Source organism: Piliocolobus tephrosceles, chromosome 10 (assembly GCF_002776525.5).
Source record: "Piliocolobus tephrosceles isolate RC106 chromosome 10, ASM277652v3, whole genome shotgun sequence".
In the NCBI taxonomy this organism is placed as follows: domain Eukaryota; kingdom Metazoa; phylum Chordata; class Mammalia; order Primates; family Cercopithecidae; genus Piliocolobus; species Piliocolobus tephrosceles.
In genome coordinates this window covers 122307617-122335456 of record NC_045443.1, presented here as the reverse complement: position 1 = coordinate 122335456, position 27840 = coordinate 122307617, and the positions used below count along the sequence as shown (strand labels likewise).

The 27840-nt window shown below is 55.8% G+C and overlaps 1 protein-coding gene across 25 annotated transcripts in view; it reads left to right on the top strand.

Annotated features, from left to right (window-relative positions):
* NCOR2 (nuclear receptor corepressor 2) overlaps nt 1–27840 on the top strand; it is a 240904-nt gene that overhangs the window by 70774 nt on the left and 142290 nt on the right. For all 25 annotated transcript variants that reach the window (XM_026457393.1, XM_026457404.1, XM_026457401.1 and 22 more), the window contains 4 exons: nt 636–852; nt 9387–9514; nt 12125–12302; nt 22552–22731. In XM_026457393.1, the coding sequence (XP_026313178.1) occupies nt 748–852; nt 9387–9514; nt 12125–12302; nt 22552–22731 (591 nt within the window). In that variant the 5' untranslated portion in view covers nt 636–747. The remainder of the gene's footprint in view (nt 1–635; nt 853–9386; nt 9515–12124; nt 12303–22551; nt 22732–27840) is intronic.

Genomic DNA, 27840 nt, shown 5'->3' with positions numbered 1-27840 from the left:
GAGCCGTTTGGGGTACCTGTCCCTAGGCTGCAGGGCCGGACTGACTGTCATTCTGCCCTTGGCTCTTCCTGGTGTAGCCTTCTGTGTCCTAATCCCACCTCCCAGCTTGCGTCTGGCTAACCTCATATCAGTCTTGCCCCATGTCATGGTATCAGCCTCCTGCACAGGGTCACAGCCTTGCCCGGATCATGCTGTGGCCCGTGGCCCGCCCGAGCTGGCCCTGGCCCCTGCTGCCGTGTTCAGCGGTGTGTGCTGTCCCTGCTGGCTGCCCCTCCTGGGACAGGTGCTTTCTGGGAACTCTGCCCCGTGACTCAGAAACCTGGGGGGCCATGGAGTGAGGTTGGGTGGGCTGAGCGGGGCTGGGAGCCATCTGAGTGGTGGTGAGGGCCTGGGTGGGGACGAGGCTTCTGGTCCCTTGTGTGGCTTGCATGGGTCGGAGGGATCTTGAATGCCATGCCTGTCTCCTGGTGCTGCCGGAGAGCAGGTGAGTGTGGCAGTGGATGAAGGAGGATCCAGGCAGGCCCTTGGGTGCCTGCGTGTCCTCATGGGACCACAGGAGTGACTCAGGAATGCACGTGCGGAGGAGCCGCCTGTCCCGTGGCTGATCTTGTTTTTCTTTTCTTGTTTTCTCGCAGGTGGCAGTGACGGGGTGGCCCGTGAGCTGATGACGAGGACTGGCTTTTAATCCTTGGTGGCAATTAAGAGAAAGCTTATTGGGGCCTGGGAGCCACCCCGACCCCCACCACCATGTCGGGATCCACACAGCCTGTGGCACAGACGTGGAGGGCCACTGAAGCCCGCTACCCGCCCCACAGCCTTTCCTACCCAGTGCAGATCGCCCGGACGCACACGGTAAGGGGTGCACGTGTGTGTGCCTGGGGCTACCTTTGAGACCCTTTTTCCATTCCACTGAGTCTTCACCCCTTCTTTTCTCCTGGGAGCCAGGCTTGCACGGCTCTGAGCCTCCCAGGGCAGAGGGGAGGCCTCCACAGAGACTCCTGGTGTCTGAAGCCTTTTCTAGAACATCTGGTAAAATCTCTTTGCTCCCATTTTAAAGCTGGGAAGATGGAGGCTGGGGCCAGGCTGAGCTGGGTCTCTGCCCTCTCTTGACTGGCAGTGGGATTGGCACGTGAATGTGGAGCTCCTGCTGTGTTCACTGTCCTGCAGCCCAGCCTTACCTCTGCTCCCCCGCTGCTGCAGGATTGGGTAGGATTGGGTAGGATTGGGGTGACTTCTGGGGGGCAAGGGGGCCTAATAGGTCACAGCTCCCCTTCCTTGCTGTCCTCCCATCCTGTGTGTATTCGCCTTGGTGAGGCTCGAGGCTCTGAGATGAGGAGGCCCCACACAGGTTGCGTTTCTGCCTCCCTGACACGAGGGTCCAGGGTGCTGGCTGTGTCTTCGGGGAGCCCGCCCCGTGGCTGGGGCAGATGGCCTGTCCTGGGAGCAGGTGGGCCTCGGTGCCTGCCCACGTGTGTGCCCTAGTTGGGTCTCCTAAGCCGCACCCCACCCCGCCCCACCTCCCAGCGGGGGCCCCATTTCCTGCCTCTTGTCTCACTGCGTGGTGTGGCTAGGACAATGGGCCTTGGTTGGCATTTACGAGGTACCCGCTACATACCATGTCTCTGGGTGTTTGCCAAGCGGCTTTCAGAGTTGTGGACCTCCCCCTTGTGACCTCCTGGCTGCTGAGTGATGGATGTGAGGCCTGGAGGTCACAGCTGGAGTGGAAGCTGACTCTGCCGGCCACCGTGGGGGTACATGTGTGCGTGTGTGTGCCTGTGTCTGTCCTGCCTGTCTGCTGTGGTCCCCTCTTGTGAGAACCAGAAAGGAAGCTGTGGGAGGACTTTTCCATCGGTAAGCGAGAAGGTTTTGCATATGAGCTCGCTGGCCCTGCCTGGGGGAGTCCCTGACACATGGCCTCCTGTAGGTTTGGGCCCCTGGGACGCTTTGGAGAGCCAGCTGTCGTCAGTGGGTGCATTGTGGATCCCTCTTAGGATGGCATTTCCCTGGGTAGAGTCATTGCATTCTCCCCAGTGGCCCCATGAAAGAGCAGCTCGTGCTGTCATCCCGCTTTGCAGATGAGGAGACCGAGGCCCAAGAGGTTCAATCACAGGCCTCAGGTGCAATTGCCCTAAGTGGGGAGGCTGCCACAGCATCGGGGCTCCAAGCCTCTGTGTCCCCCCACTCCCCCATGCCTTTATTTATTGAGCACCTACTGTGTGCCCAGGGCTAAGGAATAGACTCTCGGTAGGAAACGATGTCATATTTTGTCATCATTGTCTTTATCTGTCACCACCACCAACAGAAAGAAGAGCTCTTGTTAGCTGAGCACCTACTATGGGTCAAATGTTGTTCAAAGCTCCGAGTGTATGTGGTTGTGTGCTTTCCCCTGATCACCCCAGAGTGGGACGACTATCATGCTCTGTGTTTTGTCAATGGGAAAACATTTCACAGGGTAGGAAACTGGACGAGTTGCGTAACCCCTGAGCCTCAGTTTTGTCACCCATAAAGCAGGGGTACTGAGAGTACCCGTCTCCTAGATTCTCACGAGGGGTAAAGGGGATATGTTGAATGTTCTTAAGATGGTGCCTGGCTCAGGGCCAGCCCGCTCTGTCCGTTTGCCGCTGCCATTCCTTGGTCTTTGCTGTTCCTGCTGCTGCCCAGAGGGGAACCTGCCTGCCCCGAGGGGAGGGGCGCTGGCAGGGCCACTGGCTTCTGGTTTCTTGTCCTGTCCTGTGGAGGTTCCCACTCTTCTCCACCGCCCCCACCCCGCGCCTAGCCTTGGGGAGTCCTCAGGCTGCTGTAGCCTCTGCCCTCCCACCTCGCCTGCTCTTTGCCCCAACTGGGCCCTCGGGGTCACTGGCTGACCCTAGACACCTCCCATTCTTCTCCTGCTGGGCTGTCAGTGACGCAGGATATGGGTGGACAGGGCCAAGCGCTCACCACCCCTCCAGGCAAGAGGCTGAGGCCAGGGAGTGAGCGGGGCCCAGCCTGGCAGCCACAGGTGAGAACATTCCTGTCCTTGTGTGGGGGCAGCAGGGCCCACCTGTGTGTGCTCCTCCCTGGGGCAGCCGCCCCACATCGGACCCTCCTGCCTCATGGTAGGGCTGCCCATCCAGGGAACCCTGCTTGTCTCTTGAAGGGCAGAGGAAGGGTTCTGGGCACTCTCAGAAGGGCCCTGCTACCCTGGGCATATTGCACCGTGGAGCCACTTTCTTGCTGCGGGTTGGAGGTGAGCTGGGGGCTGTGATCTGGAGGCTCCTCCCTGGCAGCCCCTCAGCCCCCAAACCCTTCCTGTCCTTTTAACGGGCGAGACCAGTTCAAAAGGTACCACCCTCTTCCTGAGCTCCTCATCAAGCCACAGAAAGACAGATCCCCCGGGTCAGGGGACGGTCGGTGGCGGGAACCTGGCTGTCCTGGTTCCTTGTACAGTAGCTGAGGCCATTGTGCTGGGATCCACGAGATGCCTCAGTGACCCTCCCAGATTCAGGTCACCCCCACACGTACTCCCGACAGGCCTGCCTTCTGGGACGGCCCCTCCTGTCTGGAGAATCCTCTTCCTGGCGCTTTGGGCACGGGGCTGCTTTGATGGCAGGTCTTCCCTGCAGCCTGTGAGACCTCAGTGTGGCTTCGAATCCCTCTCCGTGCCCAGCTTGCTGAGTGGCATTGGCCCGCTCACAGCCATGTGGAACGGCCTCAGTTTCCCCACCTGCAGTACCGGTGTCCTGGTGGGTCTGCGCATCGGTGGCAATGTCCGTGTGCAGCAAGCGCAGGGTAGTCATCTCTTCCCTCCTGGAGGGGTGGCAGGAGACCCAAGCAGGGCCTCTTCCCCCTGGGGAACCACAGGACCCTGGATGCCGAGCCGGCGGTGGAATGGTGCGGGCCGTGTAAGCCGCTGCCTCTGCCCGTGCTCTGCCCTGGCGTCATCTGCGGGCTGCTGGTGAGTGATTCCCAGCGCAAATGGGAGGCTTCACTTAGGGGGTGCTTGCAGACAGAGGCCTGGACCCTGAGACCATGGAAAGCTTCCAGGTTCCCTGACTCAGCCTCAGCCTCAGCCATGCCCCAGGCTTCTATATGCATCATCCCTGCCCTCCCGCTTCCCATCTGCCACATCCCTCCGTGCCCCATTCTCTCCATCCTCGGGGCTCCAACTTCTCTCCGTGACAGTTAGCAGGACCCTGTGTCTCTCCCTGAGGGTCCTCGGGAAGCGAGGGTCTCCAGAGTTGAGGGTCCAGTAACAAAACACTTGCAGCTTTTGTTTTCCTGGAGATCAACGCATCCTCCTCTCCCGGCCTCCTTTCAGGCTTTCTGTGGCCCAATTCCATTCTGCCTTCTTCTTCAAGTCCTCTGGGACCCCGAATGCTCCTGAGCTCCTCCAGACCTTGGGCTAAACGAATGCAGTTAAAAGCAGGGACCCAGAGTCTGAATGCCAGCGTGACCCTTTTCTGCTGTGTGGCCTTGGGCAAGTTACTTAACCTCTCTATGCCGCAGTATTGAAGACTGGTTCATAGCACTGGTTCTGGAGCCACGTCCTGCCCTAGTGATGTCCTAGCTGTGAAACCGGGGGCAAGTGGCCTTACTGTCCCGTGCCTCAGTTTCCCCATCAGTTGAGCAAGGATAGTTTTAAGATTGTGAGGATCCAGTTAGTTGATAGGTGCAGAGCCCTTCGCACAGGGTCTGGACAGGGTAAGCAGATGTTTGATATAATCAATAAGGTAATGATGACGATTCTCACAACATCGCCTTTAGTAGCCTTTTCTGTCTTGCCCCAAGGGTACACTCTGGGCTTTGCCCCTAGGGCAGGGGTGAGCATATCTTCTCTGTAAATATTTCAGGCTTTGCAGGCCATGCAGCTGCCCTTCTCGGCCAGTACGGTGTGAAAGCAGCTCAGCCAGGGCGTAAGGGAGTGGGCGTGGCCTGCGCCTGTGACACTGGACACCGCTGGCCAGGCCTGCCTTGGCCTTGCGCCCTAGTGTGCTGACTCTTGGCCTAGATTAGTGCTTATCAGACTCCCTATAGGAAGGACCGGTCTGTTTCATTTCCAGTTTGTCACAAATCGATACGGGGTCCCATTGCACAGATGCAGGCCCCGTCCGGCAGGGTCAGAGTTGGTTGTGCCCTTGGATGCCAGGGTTGCACCAACCCCAGGGTCTGCATGCTGTCATGTTCTGTGCCCACCTTGTTGCGGTCGGCAATGTTACAGACCTTTGGTGGAGTAGTACTGTCCTGGGCCAAGGCTCCCAGACCCTGGAGACTGCCTGGGCCAGGCTGGGACAGGTGGGTACGTGGGGATCACTGGGAGAGGCTAGACTGCGGGAGGCTTTGCAGTGTCCTGAGTGCCCTGGGGGTCCTCCATTAGCTTTATGGCCCCTCTTGCAGCTCAGTTCCTGCTGCTTGGTGATGGCTTTTAAGAGGCTGTGGAGGGATGATCTGGCCCTCAAAAGAGAGGCTGGTGGGAGCTCCCATGCTGGGGAAGATTCATTCATTCATTCATTGGGAGCTCCCATGCTGGGAGATCCATCCATCCATCCATCCATCCATCCATCCGTCCGTCCATCCATCCACCCACCCATCCGGCAAATACTTCTCAGGTGTCTTGGGCCCATCCTCTTCCAGGCCCTTGCAGTGCAGCAGTGAACAGAACAGGTAAGCATCCCTGTCTCAGGGAGCTGACCTTGTGGGGAATGGCAAGTTGGGAAGGAGACGAGGGGAAGGGCTGAGGTTGGGGAAGCCCAGATTTAAGTAGAGGGTTGGGGAGGAGCCTCACTGAGAAGCTGCTTTTGGAGCTGAACCTGGAGGATGGGAGAGGGCCAGGCATGTGGGAATCTGGCTGAGAAATGTTCCAGGTAGCAGGAACAGCATGTGCAAAGGTCCTGAGTTGGGAGCTCTTTTGTCTCATCATTCTGGGAGAGACCCATGAATGCAGCCAGGGTCTAGGAACGGGCTGAATTCTTCCTTTGCTTTCCCATGAATCCACGGTCTAGGAACGGGCTGAATTCTTCCTTTGCTTTCAGTGTGCAGTCCCAGGCATTCCCTTGACATCTTCTGGAGTAAGGAGCCCTATCCAGGGGCCAGAGAGGGACACTCCTTTCCCGCAAAGGAACTTCTCCCAGCCCATGCTCAAACATTTCCTGCGAATCTAGCCCCTTTCTCCTCTTTGCCCCCAGCCACTCCTCCCCACCCTTGGGACCCAGCCAAGAAGGCACCAGCTGGGATTCCTTCCTGGGTGAACAGCTTTTTCTGGTGGCCTCTCACCTTCCCCAGGAGTTTTAAGGGTATAATTTATTGGGGGCCCTGATTTCAAGCTTCAGAGGTGCCATGGTCAGGGAGAAGCCCTCCGAGGCCAGGGGGCATCACCTGAACGGGTTTTCCTGCCTCCCTTTCTGAGCAACTGGGTCAGTCTCCCTCTCTCCAAGTCAGATTTGCTGCTGTCCTACTGGGACAGGTTAAAACCCTGGGGACTGTCCCCTCTTGTCCCTCCTCAGAAAGCCAGCTCAGCCTTTGCCTTGCATCTCAGAACGTACCCCCTTCTTGCTGTGTGGCGTGGACAAGCCACTTACCCTCTCTGTGCCTCTGTTTTCTGTTCTTTGTGTTGGGCTTCTTGTAATATCCACCTCACAGGGCTGCTGTAGGGATGAAATTAATATATTTCAAGCATTTAGCTGCAGGTGCGCACAGGCAATTTATTACTGTGGGGTATCATTGTTGTTTTTTATGATTAATGTTGTCACGTGGGGAGCTCTCCTGCTCGGAGACATGGTGAGGTGGTTTCCAGCCTGGGCATATTCCAGCTCATGGGACCCCTTGGGCCCCACCTTGGGTCAGTTTCTCTGGTGGGGCCTCCCCGATTCTTGCCTTCCCCTAGAGCCTCCAGGCACTCTTGTCGGGGGAGTCCCTGGGCTCAACCCTGGTGACCAGCTTCAAGCCTCGTGGTGGGGCCCAGTGTAGAGCGAGTGTCTCCCAGGGTTTAGGGTCCAGTAACAAAATGCCCACAGATTTTGGGCAGAAACGGCCCCCAAGATGCTCCTGGGAGGATGTCCTAAATTGGGAAACTAAGGCCAAGGGTTCATGCAGAAGCCTCCCCAGCCCCCGCTTTGGGCCTCCTCCACCATGGTTGGCTGCTATGAGCACTATCTGGCCAAGGCCCTCTTCCGAGGGACTGGACCATCTGCCCTGCCTCTCTGCCCACTTGGCCTTGGTACGGGAGAGCTGGGCGGAGAGGATCCTCCTGGCAGACTGCGAGGCCTGCTGCTTTCTTCTCACACCTCTGTGTGTGTGGCAAGGTCTTGGCCTGAGCTGCGTCATCGTCAGCTCAGTGGCCTCCTCCACTTCCTCCCTCCAGCCCCGTCTTCTGCCATCTCCTCCCACTGAGAGCACCTGGAGTCTTGTGCTAGACACTGCGGGATGTAGGAGGAGGCTCGTGCCTTTTCTGCCTTCTGGAGGCTGCTCTCAGCCTTGGGGGAATCCCTCAGAGAGGTGAAGAAGATGAGTGTGGGAGGTGCCGGCCTCCTTTAATCTGGGCTGGGCACCCATTTCAAAGAGGAGAAACGGAGGCCCAGAGGGTTCCAATAACAGGGCCAAAGACATACCTTCTGTTGGAGGCCTTGCAGCTTTTAGTATCTACATTGGACTGTCCAGGGAGGTCCTTTCCCCAACTTTTCCAGCTTCTGAGGCTGCCAGGGTCTCCGTGGATTGCACTTGCTCATCCTTCCTGGCCTCTGGGCTCCCGGGCTCTTACATGCTGATTTTGTTGGGTCTGCAACAGATACGTTATCAATGCATCTACCTGGCATTGTGTCTGATTCTCTTTGCCTTGTTGAAAAAGCCAGACAACAAAAGAATGACTAGATTTTTATGGAAAATCAGGAAAATTAAAGAAAGGTGCCAAGAAGAAATGAAGTCACCTGCAATCCCTCTCTCTGAAGCCTCACCTGTGTCAGACATCACTAACTGATTCCCGCAAACAGCATAACTGAGTGTTCCAGGCAGACAGAACTAATCTATTGGTGCATAAGTTTGGTGCATAAGTGAAGCCTGCCTTGTTTAGTTTGAGAGACTTGTTACTGTCTTTTTTTTTTTTTTTAACACAGTTTAATGTTTCTCAAATCTGGGTGTACTTGGCACTCGGTATACATTTAATTTGTTGATTTTGAGTTTTCTCCCCTATGATAATGGATAATGTGTTAAAGAAAAAAGTATTTGTATACTTGTTAAGCAGGAAGACTCTACAGGACAATTGTGCTGTCAGTGTCCAGACTGTCACAATAAGGGAGAGACCGGGCTGAGCTCCAAATACGGCCAAGACAGCTGGGGCCTCATAGCCTAGCCGCAGGGCGGAGGGAGGGGTCAGTGGATGGAAAATTACTAAGAGGAGCGCTGGAGGGTGGGGGGTTCCTCTTGACTGACTGACCAGGATTCCTGCAGCTGGGCAGAGCCCCGCAAGGCCAAGGCCAAGGTCGAGGCCCAGTGTAGAGAGGATGGGTTAGAGGAGCTTGACTCAGGTATGGGCAAGGAGAGTCTTTGTCAAATAGACAGCAGCGTGTTATTAAAGGAGGAGGGTTTGCCTAAGGCTTACCTTTCTGGCTGTGATACGAGCCCTTACCTGCGGGAGTTTCTCTTTTACAGGGCAGGCTTGGGGTCAGGGGGCGCTTCGTTCTGAAACCTCGTCTTTGGGCCTCGCTGGCCATCGGCTGTTTGTCGCCATCACTTGCCACCATCCATCCTTCTCCTGGCGAGTGAGGCCCGAGCCTCGTTCCCTCACGTGGGCATCACTTACCCACCCTGCCAAGAGCTGGGCATCTAGGTTGGGCCTTTTCCCAGTTGTTGCTGCAAATGCGTTTCTGTTTTTACAAATAATGCTGCCCCGTATGCACCTTCAGTCCTGTCTTCCCAGGCCCGCATTTCCAAGCTGCAGCTCCTCAGGCCGGAGGGACCCATTGCCTGTCAGGGGTAGGATGGGGTGGGAGGGTAGAAAAGTGAAGACAGCGTCCTCTATTCTGTCTTCCCGCAGTCAGCGCCAGCGTGGCTGGCAGACAGACGCCGTGGTTAGGATGGTTCCAGGCCTGTACTAGCCTCTGGCCTCAGACAGCCCCATCAGCCCTCCCAGACTTGGCGGTCTCACCTGGAAGGTGGGCGTGATCGTGGGACTGTGGGAGGCTGTGTGGGAAGGACGCAGCCCAGGGCCGTTCAGCTGTCTGTGTTCCTTCTTCTCCTTGGCGTTCGGCCCCAGGGTAGCCTCTGGCCAGATGGTCCCTGAAGTTCCCTGCAGGACTTGGGCTTATCTGCCTAGGGCAGGAGCGAGCCTAAGCAGGGAGTCCACGGCCTTGCCTGCCGTGCCCCAGCGTGCCCGTGCCCGCCTGCGCTCACCGCTCCTCTGTCCCCTCCTGCAGGACGTCGGGCTCCTGGAGTACCAGCACCACTCCCGCGACTATGCCTCCCACCTGTCGCCTGGCTCCATCATCCAGCCCCAGCGGCGGAGGCCCTCCCTGCTGTCTGAGTTCCAGCCCGGGAATGAACGGTGAGGAGAGAGTTGCGGCCTCCTTGTCCAGGGCGTGGGAGCCCCTTCTCCGATGGAGAAGCAGAGGCCCATGGTGGAGCAGGAGCACACAGGGTCCTGTGAAATGAGGGGGTGTCGGGCCGTGTGCTCACCCTTGACCAGGTGTGGCCGTGACTCGGGGTGAGGATGAGGATGAGCAGGGAAGAGCCACATGGCCCTCAGACTTCCAGCGTGGAACTTCAGTGGTCTCTGTGGGTTTGGGCAGCAGTGGGGACGTCCAAGCTGGGCTGCAGCAGGGCTGGGCTGCTGTGGGAAGATTCGAGTCCACACCTGGTGCCCCTGGGGCCCCTGCCCTCCCCTCCCATTCCTCCTTCTTCTCCAGCTGGCAGAGGACGCCCCCTGGTGTGTGCCTGTGCCGGGCCAGCCTTACTTTCCTTGATCCAGGTGGGAGGGGAATGAACAGGTGAGGTGGGGGCATGGGAGGGAGGTGGGGTGGGGAGCTGGGGGGACTACAGCAAGGGGAGGGCCAGGGCTGGGCCAGAGCCAGCTCTCTATACATTTATTTGGGATTGTTAGGCCATGTTCTTTCTCCCACCTTCTCCAGGAGCTTCTGCTAGAGACGGCCGAAGTATGGGGAATTGTGCCTATTTCTCAGATGGAGAAGCTGAGGCTGCGAGTTTGAGGGATGGGCCCTTGTTTACTCAGCCAGGACTAGAAGTCGAGGCACCAGGCCTCAGCCCTTCATGGTACCATGGAGGTGTCCCAGGGCCCCAGAGCAGGCGGGACTGGTGAACTCAAGTGGGCGCAGGTGTCTAGAGGAGGAGGGGAGGCCGAGGCAGTGTGCCTTCTGTGCCTGGATTGGTTTCCTGGGGCTGCCATCACAACGTGCCACAAACTGGGTAGCTTCAAGCCACATCAGTGCATTCCTGTGATCTGAAGTCAGGGCGTCCGCAGGACTGCGCCCCCTCGGAAGGCTTGAGGGGAGGACGCTTTTCTGTCTCCTCCAGCTTCTGGCGGCTACAGGCATTCCTCGTCTGTGGCTGCGTCGCTCCAATCTCTGCCTCTGCCTCTGCCTCACGTGGCCATTTCCTCGTCTGTCTCTGTGTTCTCTTGTCGTGTTACAAGGACTCCAATCATCCTAATCCAGGATGGCCTCCTGTTAGCTTAATTCCGTCTGCAATGACTCTAGGTCCAAAGAAGGTCTTATTTTGAGGTTCCAGGGGCCATGGATTTTGGGAGGACGTTATTCGAGCCACTGCAGTGCTGCTGTCATGTTTAAGTGAAAACACCTTGCGCTTCCTGCCAAGCACCGTGTAATGGTGAAACCCTAGGTTCTGGGCCTTGAAGAGGGGGATGTCTGGGGCCCACCTTTGGAGGGACAAGGACTTGGGGGCCCTCCAGGGAGGTGAGCCTAGAGGGGTGGTTACCTCGCCCCACCGGGTGGGGCCAGCAACATGGCCCCAGCCTATGCTACAGTGGGCAGAGTTTAGTCAGTCTAGAGCACTGATTGAATGCCTACCGTGCGCCAGTACCTGGGGACAGCCATGAACGAGACCACCCTGCGTTCATTCTAGGGTGAGGGAGGTGGCCAGGAAACACCTGTGGCCACCAAGCACGTGGGGAGGGCAGTGGAGAGAGAGCAGACAGGCGGGTGTGGTGTGATCTCGCCCGGGCCAGGAGGCGCCATCTGCACCAAGATGTGAAGGGGAGGAGGGCTCACGTGGAGGGCCTGAGGTCTCAATGCTCCAGGCAGAGTCCAGCAGATGCAAAGGCCCTGGGGCAGGAGTGCAGTCGGGGGACAGCGAGGGCCAGGCCAGACAGGGCTTGTGCAGGAGGGGAACGGCTGTGGATTCCCTGCTCAGCCTCTGGGAAAAGCATTTCAGCAAGGGCCATGTTCAGGCTCTTTCTGGTGGGTGATGGCTGGAGCCTGAGAGGTGGAGGCCAAGAGTCTCAGCTCTGTGGGGTGTGCTTAATTAGGCAAGGCCATGCCTCTCTAGGCACACTGTGGAGGAGCATTCAGGAGAGCCGGTCGCTGGGGATGCTGGGCAGCTCCGGTCTCTGCACTGGGCTGCTGGGCTGAGTTGAGAAGATGGTTAGGCCAGGTTCAGCAGCAGGAGTTCTGCGATCGGCCAGCGATGTCTGCCCTGCGTGGGTGAGAGGGAAATGGCATCACGGGTGCTGTTATCTGCATTAGGCTCACAGTGTTTCCTGAATGAACTGTGTCTGTGAACCACCCGGCAATCTTGTTAAAATGCGGAGTCTGACTCGGTAGGCTTCAGGTAGTACTGGAGATTCTGCATTTGTAACCAGCCCCAGGTGGGGACAGTGGGCTGGTCCACGGACCACCCCGAGTGGTGAGGGAGGGGCAGTCACTCTGGGGCGTTCCAGTGCCACTGTAGCGCACTCCCTCCCTGTAAACGTCTTTGGTAAATGTGGACCTGAAGGAAGGCAGCGCTGCATTGGAGTCCTGCCCCGCGGTGGGACCGTGGGAGGTGGGCTCCTGTGAGCACCTTCCTCGCAGGATCATACAGAGCACGGCACGCAGTAGGTGCGCGGCGCAGAGGGCAGTCGGGGCCTCGGGAGTTCTCAGCTGCAATCTCCTGTGTGACGCCGATGCTCTTCCTCCCGCAGGTCCCAGGAGCTCCACCTGCGGCCAGAGTCCCACTCGTACCTGCCGGAGCTGGGGAAGTCGGAGATGGAGTTCATTGAAAGCAAGCGCCCTCGGCTAGAGCTGCTGCCCGACCCCCTGCTGCGACCGTCACCACTGCTGGCCGCTGGCCAGCCTGCGGGATCTGAAGACCTCACCAAGGTAAACCTGGGCCCCCAGCTGGGCGCTCATCTGCCCCTTGAGGTTCTGCTGCTGGTTGGGTTGGGTGGGAGGTGGCGGGTAGGTGTGCAGGGAGGGGGCAGCTCGGGCAAAGGTTTGGAGGTGGGCCAAGCACCGGGTGCACGGAGCTGGGTGGCAGGAGGAGGGCAGGTGCTAGGTCTCTCTGGAGGTGCCAGAGTGTGGGAAGAGGTGGGGAAGGAAGGTGTTCCAGGTGGGCGGAGCAGCAAGTACAAAGGCCCTGGGGCAGGAACAGGCTTGTGGTCATGAGGCAGCTGGCATGAGGGAGGGGAAAGCTGGGAGGGGAGGGCCTGGGGTGCCGTGAAGCAGAGAGCTGCCATCTGATGGGGGTCAGGACGGTCCTGTGGTCGGTGGTCAGCTTTCAGCACATTCTGAGAGCTTCCTCGAGGGCGGGTTGTTTGGTTCCATGATTGCTTGGAACAGAGGGCTTAGTGACCCCTGCCTTGAGCCCTGCACAGCAGGTAGCCCCTGGGCCCTGAACCCAGGCCTGTGAGGTGGACAGCTCAGGGCTCTGCCAGGCACCTGGGGCTTCTGGATTCTTAAGGGGCAGGGAGGTGAGACTCCAGAGTCCCCCGAAGTGACCTGGGACAGAGTTGGCTCAGCACTAAAGGGGCGGTGCTTGGTTAGGACATGGTCTGGACACCTAGAGTGACAAAGCCTCCTTCCACTGCCCAGTCTAGCCGCTCCTTGGGGCGCCATGTGGCACTGGGCTGGCTTGGGTTGAGTCTGTAGCCACCCAGGCCTGAGGGATGGTGGATGCAGTTTGGGCAGGGGGAGCCAGATAACTTTAGGCTCATCTGCATCTCCATGGGGAGGCTGCCTGGCATTGCAGGTGGCCCCAGGCCTCACCTGGGCGCTCACCTATCCCAGGGCCCTCCGTCCGTCTGCTCTCAGGTGACCCAGTGTGATTTCCACCACCCCCACTTCCACAGCTGTGTAAACTCTGCACCTCTCTGAGCCCCGTTTCTTCCTCACTGATCTGGGATCTTGTGTGCAGGGTGTCACCTTATCATCTGGGTGGAGGGCTCAGCTGTGGGCCGCATGTGTGGGGACTACTTGGCACCCATGAGCCGGCATGGGTGGTGGTCTGGCTGCAGGGCCAGGCCACCTGGGCCCGACTCGGCCTTCTCTTGGGGAGAGAGGATACCCTGGGGTGGGCTTGGGCTGGCAGGTGGTTGGGGTGGCCGTCCTGGGGCTGGGGTGGCAGGGCTTCCCCTCCTGCTCTGAGTGGCTGTGGCCGCGACACCTGCACACCTGCCACGTACCCACAGGGCTTCCTCTGGGGCCAGGGGAGGGAGGAGCTGGGGTGTCTGTGTGGTTGTTGGTTGGCTTGGCCTCCCTGTCACTGGGGCAGCCCCTGCCTCACCAAGTTGTCGTGGGAAAGTGAAGGTCAGTTAATGAACTCCTAGCCAACAGACCACATGCGCCTGAAAGCCTGCTCAGGAACCTCCCCCGGTGATGCAGCTGGGTCCTTGTTGGCACTCAGGGACTCCGCCCTGGCCACCTCCCTGCTCTCCCGCGTACTTCCAGTCCATTCTCTGCTCTAAAATATCCCAATTCCAGCCTTCTGCCCACGCCTGAGACCACCCCCAGCCTGAGCTCGTCGTTGCTCTCTGGGAGCTTTGCAGTAGCCTCCTCCTGGGTCTCCCTGCTCCTGCTTCCCTCTGCCTCCTTCAGTGTATCCTCCAAGCAGCAGCCAGAGGGCTCTTATAAAGGCGACGCCTACGTCCCCCTGTGTGTCCCTCCTGTGCTCTAAACCATCCGTGGCTCCTGTCTCAAGCAGGAAAAAGCCAAAATCCTTGCCATGGGCTGCAGATCCGGCATGATCCAGCACCATCACCTCCCAGACCTCATCTCCCTGCACCAGTCCTCTCAACCGCTCAGTACAGCCTCCCAAGCCACCCTGGAGTTCCTCAAACACGACAAGCACGTTCCCACCTGGGGACCTTTGCACCGGCTGTGTCCTCGGCAGGAGCGCCCTACCCCAGGCACATTCCTCTTTCCTTGTTCCTTCCAGTCCTGGCTGCCCTCCAGGGCCAGCACGGCAGGGGAGACCTGTGGCCAGTCCTGTGGGGACTCCTGAGGCCGCTCATGGCTGAGGCTGCAGCCCCACCACATCCTCCCGGGGTGTGAGATTCAGCCACGGGGTCCCTGCTGACCTTGAAGGGGATCTCTGTGGCCCGGGGCTTGGGACCCCTGCACTTGGGTCTGGGCTTGGGACCGGTGTGGATGCCAGTTCCTCTCTCTCGGGCACTACCCCATTGGGGACCCCAGCCAGCATCCCTGCCCCGAGGCCCAACCCTTCCAGCACATCCTTCCTGCCCCTCCTCCCCTTCCTTCTCTCCTTCTACACCTCCCTCCCTCCTTCTTCCTCCCTCCCTTTCTTTCCACCCAAACAGCCCCCCTGTCCTGCTCACTGCCCTTCACCCCCTGCTTCCTGGGCTCCTGCCATCTCTCCCTGCTCATCCCCTGGGGCTCCCTCCCTACCACAGAGTACCCCCAGCCGCCACCCAGCGCCACCCAGCCTGTCTGCCTGCGGCCATCTGTCCTTGCCTGCCATCATCTCCCACCAGTGGCCTTGCCCCTCCCCCATCCACTCACCTCCCCCCCAACCATCCCCTTGCTTCCCCACCCCCCTCTGCTCCCCCTGCTTCTCCCACTCGCCTGGAGTCCAGGGCGCTGTGAGCCTAGTCAGCCCTGGCAGGAACTCACAACTCACAGCCGGACAAGGGTGCCTGGGGCTTCTTGGCCTGTGGCCATTTCTTGGCTGGAGAGCGGCACCTCCCGCATGTGTGTCCAGCCTGAGGCCTGCCACGCCTCCAGTGCCCTAGACAGCCCTTTGTTTTCACTCCTCTTTGAAACAGAAAGTGGAACCTAGACGTTGGCGGTGGTGAGGATGTGCACAGATTAAGCACCTGTGGTTTGCTGCTGTGGGAGTTTGCTGTGGTTTCAGTAAAGCTCAGGACATACCAGGCTGGAGGCTTGTTCTCTCTCCAGCTTCCACAGAGGATGCCGACGGCAGGGCTGGTGGGGGAATCGCAGGCAGTGTCCCCAGAGGCTCTGTCCCCAAGGGTCACTCAGCCGCCCACCTGTGTCTGACTGCCCAGGCCGGGGTGGGGACTGTGACCAGGTGGCGTCCTCATCCTTGTTGCAGCCTGGTGCCCAGCCTGCACAGGCCCCTCCCTGCACAGCCCTGGGGCACCGTAAGCTCCTTAGCAGCCTCAGGGCAAAGGCGATCCTCCTCCTGCAGCAGGAGTCGGGGTGGGCGGTGGGGACGGGGAGCCAGCCCCGGGGAGAGAAGTGGCCACTCAGGCCTGCAGGGCCCCCTTCTCTGCCTGATGCGGCCGGATGGGATTGAATGGTGGACTCATAGGGCGAGGCACCTCCTTTATCAGGAGGCTGGCGCGCAGGAGGCATTCACACGGTGGTAAGAATGCTGACAGTGACGGCGGGTGCCATTAAGTGAGCGCCGACTGCCTGCCAGGTGCCAAGCCATGCCCAACCAGTGTCATATCCTGCTCTCTTCCCAGCCGGAGGAGGCTGGGTCTATGACCTTCCTTTTGTAGATGGCCCCAGGCTGAGCGAGCTGGACGCGGGGGAACGGGATTCAGGCCCAGGCAGCTGGGAATGCACCCCACGCCTGCCTCCAGGTTGACCCGCTGCTCTGGGTCCCCTCTGGTCTCGCTGGTGGAGTTTCCTCCTCCCTCTACCTGGCACCCCCCATTAGCACTGGAATCTGCTTTCCCCCTTTTTGTTGTTGTTGTTGCTATAGGAGGCAGGAGAGAATTTTAGCTCAGCCGCCTGGGAGAGATGTTTCCATTTGAACAACTCCCCTGAAGTCGAGCCTGGATGGATAGCAGGGGAGGGTGTGTGTATGTGCGCGTGTACATGTGTGTGTGTGCGTGCGCACGTGTGTGCGGGTGTTTGTGCGTACATGTGTGTGTGCGCCTGTGTGCCTGTGTATGTGCGTGTGCGTGTTTGCATGCGTGTGTGTGTGCGCGTGTGTGCATGTGCGTGTGTGGGTGCACGTTTGTATGTGCATGCGTGTGTGCGCATGTGTGCGTGTGTTTGCGTGTGTGTGCATTGCATGTGTGTGGGTGTGCGTGTTTGTGTGTGTGTGTGCGTGTTTGTGTGCATGCATGTGCGTGTGTGTGCCTGTGTATGCGCGTGTGTGTGTGTGCGTGTGTGTGCGTGTGCGCATGTGTGTGTGCGTGTGTGCGTGTGCGTGTGTGTGCATGTGTCCGTGTGTATGCATGTGTGTGCGTGTGTACGTGTGTGTGCATGTGTTTGTGTGCAGGCAGCTCAGGGTCCAGCCTTGGAGGGTGACCAACCCCTGCGGGGGCCATTGTCCCATAGGTGTGAGTTCTGTCTCTGCAGAGAGCAGGCCCGAGGGGTGAGTCTGCTGCCTGCCCCCCTCTCCAGCACGTCCGCGCCCTCTGGCCTATGGGTTCCAGAGGGTCTCTCCGTCCCTTACCGTTGCTCTGTGGTTCTTTCTGCCTGCGTGGCTTTCCCTCTTCTTGTCAGGAATCCCTCTGCCTGCGGTGTGCCCCCTGGGATCTTTTAGTCTCTGTGTCTGCCTCTGTGTCTCTGCCTCTCCATTGCTTTCTCTTTGTGTCCCTCTGCCTGTCTTTCTCTTTGTGTCTCTCTGTCACCCTGTCTCTGTCTTTCTGTCTCTGTTTCTCTCTGTCTTTATGTCCATTTTTGTTTCTCGATCTGTCTGTCTGTCTTCGTCTCTGTGTCTGTCTCTCTCTCCTCTCTGCTTGGACCACGAGGTGGGGGTGTGACGGACTTGGTGCTGGGGCCTGGCCAGCCTAGCCACAGTAATTGCTCCAGGCTGTGAAGAGATTTGGAAAGTCTGAGCAAGGGAAGATGCCTGGGAGAGCGCGTTCAGAGGTTTTCTGCATCTGCTGTGTGGAATTCAGCTGGGCGCCTGAGGCAGGAATTTGAAGGGATTTTTTTCTGTGTGTGCCTCCTCTGGCCCACTGTGTTCCTGTTTTCTGATGCTTCTCTGCTCTTCAGCTTCTGGAGTTCTGTGGCATCAGAGACTTCCTTGGGAATTCACCAAACTTTGTTTTGGGGACTTTAGAATTGTCACAAATAGCACTACCTCTGAAAATCCCTAAGAGGGACAGGCGGCCCCTATCAAATTTAAACGTGAATTTTGGCTCACATAACTGAAGTCCAGCATTGGTTAGCTTCAGGTACAGCTCTATCTAGGTGACACAATGTCCTCAGGACCCTGTCCCTTTTCATCCCTTGGCTCTGCCATCTTTCACAGGGTCTTGGTGTGTTAGCAGGAAGGAAGCTGGTGACTCCAGGCCTTCCTTCTCCCAGGTTCAAGGCGAGCAAAAAGAGAGAACTCTCCCTCCTTCTTTCCACACTTCTAGCCCCAAACTGCTTTTTCTCCTCACCACGAGTGGGCCTGTGCCTGTCCCAGAACCTGTCACTGTGGCTGGAGTAGGGGGTGTACTAGGAGTGCGTTTCCTGGAGCTGGCACAGGGGAGCTGAGGGGCTTTTCTGCCTCTGTGTCTTCACTTATGCTGTAAATTTTTCTCTTTCACACTAGCTTGAAGTTTTACACCAGGGCCATCTTATGAGTAGCAGGTACCCACTGCTCCCTGGCAACTTGTGCGGGGTGTATTTGTTTTGCTCCCCGCGGGTTTGGGTGGGTGGGAAGGTGGACAGTCATCGGGAGTGCGCCTGCAGGCCTGACTGCCAGGCTCCCTCAGCCCCCACCCTGGGAGAAGCCCAGCACCAGGGGAAGCGCTCTTGGCAATCTGGGTCTGCCTCTTCTTTTTCAGTTGAGGGGCGGTTCACAAAAAAGTAACCACATTAAAGTGAAGAGCTCATTGGCTTGTAGGACATTGACAGTGTTGTGTTGTGCAGCTGTCACCTGTCTAGTTCTAGAACATTCTCATCACCCCAGAAGGAGACCCCCATACTCATTAATCAGTCACTCCCTGTATTAGTCTGTTCTTACACTGCTAATAAGGCCATACCCAAGACTGGATAACTTAGAATAGAAAGAGGTGTAATTGACTCACAGTTCTGCATGGCTGGAGAGGCCTCAGGAAGCTTACAGTCACGGTGGAAGGGGAAACAAACACATCCTTCTTCACATGGCCACAGCAAGAAGTGCTGAGCAAAAGTGGGGAAAGCCCCTTATAAACCATCAGATCTCGTGAGAACTCACTCACTATCATGAGAACAGGATGGGGGAAACTGCCCCCGTGATTCCTCCACTTGGTCCCTCCCACGACATGTGGGAATTATGGGAACTACAATTTAAGATGAGATTTGGGTGGGGACACGGCCAAACCATATCACCCCCCACTTTCCCCTCCTCCTTTTTCCGGGCAACCACAAATCCATCCACTGTCCATCTCTATGGATTTGCCTATTCTGGACGTTTCACGTAGGTGGAATCGTACACTCTGCAGCCTTTTATGTCTGGCCACTTTCACTCAGCATCATATTCTTGGGGTTCATCCACAGTGTAGCCTGGGTCAGTGTTTCATTCCTTTTTTTTTTTAAATAAAGATGGGGTCTTACTATGTTGCCCAGGCTGGTCTTGAACTCCCGGGCACAAGTGATCCTCCTGCCTCTGCCTCCATGTCTGGCTCTTCACATTGCATTGTATGGATATGCCACGTTTTATTTATCCGTTCATCAGGTGATGGACTTACTTGTGCAATTTTGCTGCGAATAAAAGCTAAACCTGAGCTTAAAGAAGAACCCATTAAAGACAACAGCTTTTATCCATGGAGAGTTTAAAGGAAGTAAGTTTTCAGCAGTTTTTCTGAATGTTGCTAGTGGTTGCCAGTTGCTGCTTCTACTCCTGGCGCTGCCTGTTAGCCCTGGGGATGGAAACCTTCTTTTTGTTAATGTTGCTTTGGAGAATTATTCCCAGGTTGGATGAGCAGTTTTCTCTCACAGTTTTAGGGTGGCCTGGCCCCCAGAGCCCTTCCTTCCACATCCTTGTCCTTGCTCTGTTATCTCTCTTCTTGGTCCAGGTAGAAGAGCAGAGATAGGATGGCAGAGATGTTTCTTGCCACCAGTAGTGTGACTGGGATCTGGGTGCCATGTTTGCTGCTACCTTTTGTCTTAAGAACCTCAAGAAATGACATGGGCTGCAGGGAGAGACCAGCCAAACATCCAAGGTGGACTGCAGTGAGGGGCTGGGCGGTGGCGTGGGGACGCGGGTCTGATGTCAGTTGGCACAGAAGGGGTGTTGGGCACTCTGGGCAGCAGAGCCAGCCTGTGCAAAGGCTCGGGAGTGCCAGACGCATGAGCTGTCCACGGTTTGCTGTGGGTGGGGTCAGGTACCCATGGCCCCCTGCCTGCCCTCCTGCTGGGGAGCAGTGAGGGCCCCGCACCCACTGGTACATGCATACACACAGGCTTTTTCTAGGGAGTTTGTCTTCCACACACACTTTTGCCTTGAATTTCTGGAGGTCCTGCATCTGGGACCCTGGAGGGGGTGCTGCTTTGGCGCTTATGCTCAGCCCCATGGTTCTGTGGTGTGAACAGATGTGTGGCCATTTCTGACATGGAAGCCCCCATAGCCTCCCCCTTCAAGCAGCTTCCAAGGTAGGACACTGAGTGGCCTTGGGCACGTCGTCGGACTGTAATCCCACTTCCCAAGGTGGTTATGACAGTTACGTGGATTAAGACTTGTGAATTGCTTAGAGCAGGAGGCCAGCAAACTCCAGCAAGCTCCAAATCTGGCCCTCAGCATGTTTTTGTAAATAAAGTTTTATTGGCACATAGCCACGCCCACTTGTTCCCCATCACCTGTGGCTGCTGTTGCAATACAATGGCAGGGGTGAGTAGATGAGACAGAGACCTTGTGGCCCTCAAAGCTTGAGCTATTTTTACCATCTGGCCCTTTATAGGAAAGTTCTGGCCTCTGGCATCCAGTCCCAGTGGCCTCCAGGCTCTGTTTCCTCCTCTGGTAATGGAGATGGAACAGCAATCCCCTCGGAGGGCTGTTGTGGGGTCTACTTCATGGGGTGTGCAAAGGACTGGGATGGGCTGAGCCGTGAGCGGCCCCAGGTGTGATTTCTAGGGTATCCCTTGGGGAGGTGGCCTGAGGAGCATGGAGGACCGCATTGGGGCAATTGAGAGATGAGGGCCCTTTTCTCTATTTCCCTCGAGGAGTCTGTGTGTGTGGAGGGAGCACCGGGTTGTCCAGGCCCCTGCTACGCTTGCCCCCACATCTCAGATGGTAATAGAGGCCGGAGGCAAACCTAATATGACTCCAAGACTCTTGGCCTCTATGGGTCTTGCTGGGACTCTGTGGGTTGAGGGGAGGACAGAGGCCCTGAGGATGGCAGGAGTGGAAGAAGATGACGCAGCCTCTGTGAGTCCCGAGGTTGGGGGGGCACTTGGTGGCCCCCGGGCTGCAGTTGTCTGGGGAATAATGCACCCTATGTCCTCTGGGTGCAGCTGCTGTGGGGGTGGGGAGGCGGTGGCCTGGCTCTGCTCTGGGCCTTGTCTGCCAGCAGCTGCCGGCTTGGCCCCAAGGATGGCACAGGGCGGGGGCTGGGTTCTGGAGCCCAGCTAGGGGAGGACCATCCCAGCCAACATTTATTGAGGCTTACAGTATGACAGGCTCAAAGCCATTAACTCATTCAAGACTCACAAGGACCGGGGAGGTAGAGGTGCAAACTGTTCTCCCTATTGAACAGATGAGGAACTGAGACAGGAAGCAGTTGAATGATCTGCTGGAGGTCATGGAACTGGAGAGTGGCAGAGGGGGCTGGGATGTGAACCCAGGGCTGCACAGGGGAGGCCTGGATTATTTCTTCTAACCTCCTTATCCTGAGAGTGTTCCCAGCACAGCCTGGGTGCACCAGACTTTAGCTGGTGGGATGAAGGCATCCATGGATAACTGAATCCAGGCTTCCTTTGTTGTTAAGCACATTTTCAAAAACAACTGTATTACATGAAGAGTAACTCTCAGTGAAAGAAAATCAGAAAAAATACAGGCAAATAAAAAGAAGAAAGTGAAAATACCCTCTTCTGCCCTGCTGCCGAGATAACTCCTTTTAGCTTCTCTGTAGCCCGTTCCGGTGGCTTTTCCGTGTGTTTGGGAATATATGTTTTCTGCAAAGCCACGTGTGTGTTGGCTGCATGGTTCTGGAACTTGTGTGTTTGGACTGAGCTTCATGACAGAATGTTTACAGAGGTCTGCAGAGGCCAGGCCCTGGGAGGATGGAGGCTGTGGGTCTTGGTTCCTTGAGCTGGTGGGGAACACACAGATGGGGTAAGTGGAAGAAGGGAGGTGTGTTACGGGAACAGCGAGCTGGAAGACTTCACAACTTGAGGAGAGGCTGGGAAACCATTCATGTAGCAAGAGCATTTGAACTGCATCTTGAAGGCTGTAAAGGACTCTGAATTTTGGAGAATGGGTGATGGCTGGGATGGGGATGGGATCCTTGAACAGGTGAGGACTGTCCGGACAGATGTCCAGTACTCTGGGCCTGGAGTCAGGATGGAAACTAGGGGTGTACTGGGGAGGGGGTGTGTATTAGTCCGTTTTTATGCTGCTGATAAAGACATACCCAAGACTGGGCAATTTAAAAAAGAAAGAGGTTTAATTGGACTCACAGTTCCATGTGGCCGTGGAGGGCTCACAATCATGGCAGAGGGCAAGGAGGAGCAAGTCACATCTTACATGGATGGCAGCAGGCAAAAAGTTGGCAACTACATTAGTCAGGGTTCTCTAGAGGGACAGAACTAATAGAACAAATGTAATACACATATATTACATAAAGGGGGGGTTATTAAGGAGTTTAACTCACACGATTCCACAATAGGCCATCTGTAAGCTGAGGAGCAAGGAAGCCAGTCTGAGTCCCAAAGCTGAAGGACTTGGAGTGTGATGTTTGAGGGCAGGGAGCATCCAGTGTGGGTGAAAGATATAGGCTGGAAGGCTAGGCCAGTCTTGCCTTTTCACATTTTTCTGTCTGTTTTATATTCGCTGGCAACTGATTAGATGGTGCCTACACAGATTGAGGGTGGGTCTGCCTTCCCCAGCCCACCGACTTAAATGTTCATCTCCTTTGGCAATACCCTCACAGATACACCCAGGATCAATACTTTGCCTCCTTCAATCCAATCAGGTTGACAGTGTTAACCATTGTACAGGGTTGTACAGACTGGGGGTGTCCCCCGTGCTGACCCCATGCCTGTTTTTTTTCTGCCACAGGACCGTAGCCTGACGGGCAAGCTGGAACCAGTGTCTCCCCCCAGCCCCCCGCACACCGACCCTGAGCTGGAGCTGGTGCCTCCGCGGCTGTCCAAGGAGGAGCTGATCCAGAACATGGACCGCGTGGACCGAGAGATCACCATGGTGGAGCAGCAGATCTCTAAGCTGAAGAAGAAGCAGGTGTGAACAGGCAGGGGGACGGGGAGTGTTGGCTCTGAGTCTCCATTCTAGCAGCAGTGACTGCAGTGTCACAGACATGTGCCAAGCCCTTCCCAAATTCCTGGGTGCTCACTGGTTTTTATGCCCTTTACATTTATTGGACAGGAGCACCATCCGCAGAACTTTCTGCCATGATGGAAACACTGTGTATCTGCAGGATAGCCACGTTCCACTACTGAGCATTTGAAATGTGCCTACTGCAACTGAGGAACTGATTTTTAATTTTTGTTTAATATGCATATGAAATGTGCCTTTGAATAGCCACACAGGCTGCCGCATTAGACGGCACAAGAATGATGGGTGAAAGTTCAGGATGTCTAGCCAGTCTGTCCAGGTTCAGATCCTGTTTCTTCCAGTACCAGGCAACGTGAGGTGGGCAGTCCCTTCTCTGCGCTTCACTTTCCTTATCTGTAATGTGGGGAAACAGCCCTTGGCTCTGGAATCTGAACGGACTGGCCTCCTAACTGCTCTTTACTAGCTGTGTGGCCCTGGAACCTTCATCTCTTGGAGCCTTGGTTTCCTTGCCTGTAAAATGGACAACTTGTAGAGGAGGGAGCAAGATCCCGAGATTAAAAATAAATCCTCATCGTCACTGTTGAAACCACACAAAGACATGTGGAGAAAAAGATGATGTAAATATTTATAACATTCATTTTATAATTTTGTTTTAAATATGAGTTAATATACAATTCCTTGATAATCTGCCTTTTCTCAGCTCTTCATGCTTTGCTCCCTGGTATCATTCAGGTCTCTGCTTAGATATCCCTGACACCAAGAGGCCACCCTCGGCCTTGTACAGGAACACGCACCCCCAACCCTCCTCTATCCCGTGTTCAGCCAATCCAGCCAATTCTAGCTGCTGCTGCTTTTTGTAAATAAAGTTTTATTGGCACAGCCATGGCCACTTGTCTGTGTATCTCTATACACATGTGTGTCTGTATGACTGCTTTTCTGCCACAGTGGCAGAGTTAAGTCATCACAACAGAGAGCTGTGTGGCCTGCAAAGTCAAAAATATTTGCTATTTAGACCTTTCAAGAAAAGCTTTGGGCTGGGCATGGTGGCTGATGCCTATAATCCCAGCACTTTGGGAGGCTGAGGCTGGAGGATCACTTGAGCCCGGGAGTTTGAGACGAGCGTGGGCAACATAGCAAGACCTTGTCTCTACAAATAATTTAAAACATTAGCCAGGTGTGGTGGCACATGCCTGTGGTCACAGCTACTTAGGAGGCTGAGGCAGGAGTGCCTGAGCCCAGGAGGTTTAGGCTACATGAGCCATGATTGCCACTGCACTCTTGCCTGGGCAACAGAGTGAGACCCTATCTCCACAAAAAGAAATGTTGCTGAGCGCTGATCTGTCTTATCACCCCACTGGTGGCGTCATTATTTGAATTAATATAGACCCAGCTTTGTTATACAGTGGTCCTCTCCTTGTCTTCCTGTTAACTGCTGTGTTCTGAGCAGCATGCAGTACATGGTAGGTGCTCATTAAAAATGGTTGATTCAGTCCTTGTGTCACTGTCTGGGCCCCAGGGAGCGTCTAGACTAATGGGGGAAACAGGCTCACATCCAGTGCCCTCCAGACAAGGAAGTAGGGGCTCGAAGGAGGATCAAGGGCTCATTCCAGCCACTGGAGGCAGGGGCTAAAGGCTGGTGAGAGAAGGCTTCCAGGAAGAGGTGCCCTGGTAGCTGGGTTTTGAAGGATGCTTCAGGGGGAGAGCATTGATTTCAAGGGGCCATCACGGCTGTCACATGGTTGGGGGAACCAGAATTTGAGGATAGTCCAACAGTGAGGTCCGGTCCTGGAGACTCTGCCAACTGTCCCAGGCTTCAGCAGGCAGTAGGTAGGTCTCATGATGGTGGCATAAGCATCCCAAGAGGGGCCGGGCCCCGGTGGGGGTTGGCAGGCATTGCCAGGGCCACATCTTTAGGTACCACACCTTTAGGGGGAGGCCTGGCCCTGGGTGGGGCTGAAGCTGCGGGCACTGGCACATATTGGTGACTGCGGCTGGAAGCCAGGTGGCTCGAGGCAGCTCTCAGTGGTTAGGCTTTTGTTTGTTTCTTTGTTTGTTTCCCTCTAAATTCCACGTTGGCATTTTTTAAAAGTGAAATTCTCAAGCATAATCATTTTAAAGTGCACAATTCAGTGGCATTTCTTACGTTTGCAGTGTTGTGCAGCTGTCACCTCTATCTGGTTCCCAGCCATTTCAACAACCCGCAGGGAAGCCTCATGGGAGCTAAAGCAGCCACTCCCTGTTCCCCTACTCTCTGTCTCTGTGGACTGACCTGTTCTAGACATTTCCTATATATGGCATCACACAGTATGCGTCCTTTTGCGTCTGGCTTCTTCTACCTAGCATCATGGTTTTGGGTTTATCATGTTGTCTCTTGTCTCAGTCCTTCATTCCTTTTTATGGCTGAATCATACTCCATTGTATGGAGATGCCACCTGTTGTTTATTTCATCATCTGTGGCCATTTGGGCTGTGGCTGTTGTGAATAATGCTGCTGTTGAACATTTGTGTTCAAGTTGTGTTGGGACACCCGTTTTCAGTTCTCATGGGTATATACCTAGGAGCGGAATTGCAGGTTTGCACAGTAATTCTAGGTTTAATTTGCTGATGACTTTCCAGGCTGTTTTCCACATCAACTGCCCCATTTTACATTCTTACCAGCAATGCATGAAGTTTCCAGGTTTTCCACATCCTCACCAACCCCCCCCCCTCCACAACCTTTTTTTAAAATTTTGAGATGGAATCTCACTCTGTTGCCCAGGCTGGAGTCCAGTGGTGCCATCTTTGCTCACTGGAGCCTCTACCTCCTGGGCTCAAGCAATCCTTCTAGCTCAGCCTCCTGAGTAGCTGGAAGTACAGGCGTGCACCACCACGCCCGGCTAATTTTTGTATCTTTTTATAGAGGTGGGGTTTCACTATGTTGCCCAAGCTGGTCTCCAACTGCTAGTCTTGAGTGATATGCCCACCTTGGCCTCTCAAAGTGCTGAGATTTCAGGTGTGAGCCACTGTCCCTAGCCACACCAACCCTTTTTTATCTTCCTTTAAAAATATTTTTGGTCAAGCGTGGTGGCTCACGCCTGTAATCCCAGTACTTTGGGAGGCCGAGGCAGGCGAATCACGAGGTCAGGAGTTAAAGACCATCCTGGCTAACACAGTGAAAACTCGTCTCTACTAAAAATACAAAAAAATTAGCCAGGCGTGGTGGTGGGCGCTTGTAGTCTCAGCTACTCAGGAGGCTGAGGCAGGAGAATGGCGTGAACCTGGAAGGTGGAGCTTGCAGTGAGCCGAGATCATGCCACTGCACTCTAGCCTGGGTGACAGAGCGAGACTCCGTCTCAAAAATAAAAAATAAAAAAATAAAAAATGATGATGATGATGATGATGGGGGTGATGAGGATGACAATGATGGGGTGATGAGGATGAGGATGATGGGGGTGATGAGGATGAGGATGATGGAGATGAAGATGATGTTTTTGATTCCAGCCATCCTAGTGGTTGTACAGCGGTATCTCGTTGTGGTTTTGACTTGCGTTAGACAGCCCTTTTTAGCGTGTCACTGCTGTGTAGCAGTTTTTTCAGCATTATCTCCTTGATCTTCCAAACAACCTGATGAGGTAGGCGTGTACTCGCAGGTTCTGCTGAAGTAGACACTGAGGTCAGGGAGGTGAAGTGCCCTGGCTGAGGCTGCAGAGCTGGTGAGTGTGGGGCTCAGGCTTGAATCCAGGCCCAGCAGAGCTGAGTCACCCTCTTAGCTGGATCTCTGTAGGTGTTCCAGGTAGTATTTTCGCTAGTACCTGAGGAAGGGCCACCTTCCCTGGCTGGGGGGAGTCTCCCTCCCACCCACCCTTTCCCAGCTGTGGACTTCTTCCCCTTCTTGGCTTTGTTTGTTTGGTGCTTTGGGGGAGTATTTCGATGTCCTTCTTGAAGCGACCACCAGGGGTTGCTGTGGGACTGAGGCAGTTCTGCTCAAGCTGCCAGCACCATTGCCTGCAGAAGCCAGCACCCTGGATTTTCTGGCTCTTTCTGTGTTCACTTCTTCTTGGGCGCCTTTTTGGGTTCATACTGATTTGCTCTGTGGTCATGCGCAGGCTGTGTGAGCGTCATAAGTGAAGCAGAACCATGTTCTGATCTCACTTGTGATGCCCTGTCACATTGCAGAATGGCGCATTGGCTTCCCATCTGACCTTGGGCCACTGCCCTAAACCTTCTGGTCTTCAGCCTCCCTCTTGCTATGAAGCAGACGGCAGCATGATGGGACGCTCTTTCCAACGGTGTTAGGAGGAGGGTGTTCGGTATATGGACAGATGAGGATGAGGATGATGGGAGTGATGAGGATGAGGATGATGGGGGGGATGAGGATGAGGATGATGGGGGTGATGAGGATGAGGATGATGGGAGTGATGAGGATGAGGATGATGGGGGTGATGAGGATGAGGATGATGGGGGTGATGAGGATGATGAAGATGGGGTGATGAGGATGAGGATGATGGGGGTGATGAGGATGATGGGGGGATGAGGATGATGAGGGGGATGAGGATGATGAAGATAATGAGGATGAGGATGCTGGGGGTGATGAGGATGAGGATGATGTGGGATGAGGATGATGGGGGATGAGGATGAGGATGATGTGGGATGAGGATGAGGGTGATGAGGATAAGGATGATGAGGGTGATGAGGATGGGTGATGAGGATGAGGATGATGGGGGATGAGGATGAGGATGATGGGGGGATGAGGATGAGGATGATGAGGGGGATGAGGATGATGGGGAGATGAGGATGAGGATGATGGGGGATGAGGATGATGGGGAGGATGAGGATGAGGGTGATGAGGATGAGGATGATGGGATGAGAATGATGGGATGAGCATGAGGATGATGAAGATGAGGATGAGGATGCTGCGGGTGATGAGGATGAGGATGATGGGGGGATGAGGATGAGGATGATGAGGGTGATGAGGATGAAGATGATGGGGGTGATGAGGATGAGGATGATGAGGATGAGGATGATGGGGGTGATGAGGATGAGGATGATGGGGTGATAAGGATGAGGATGATGGGGG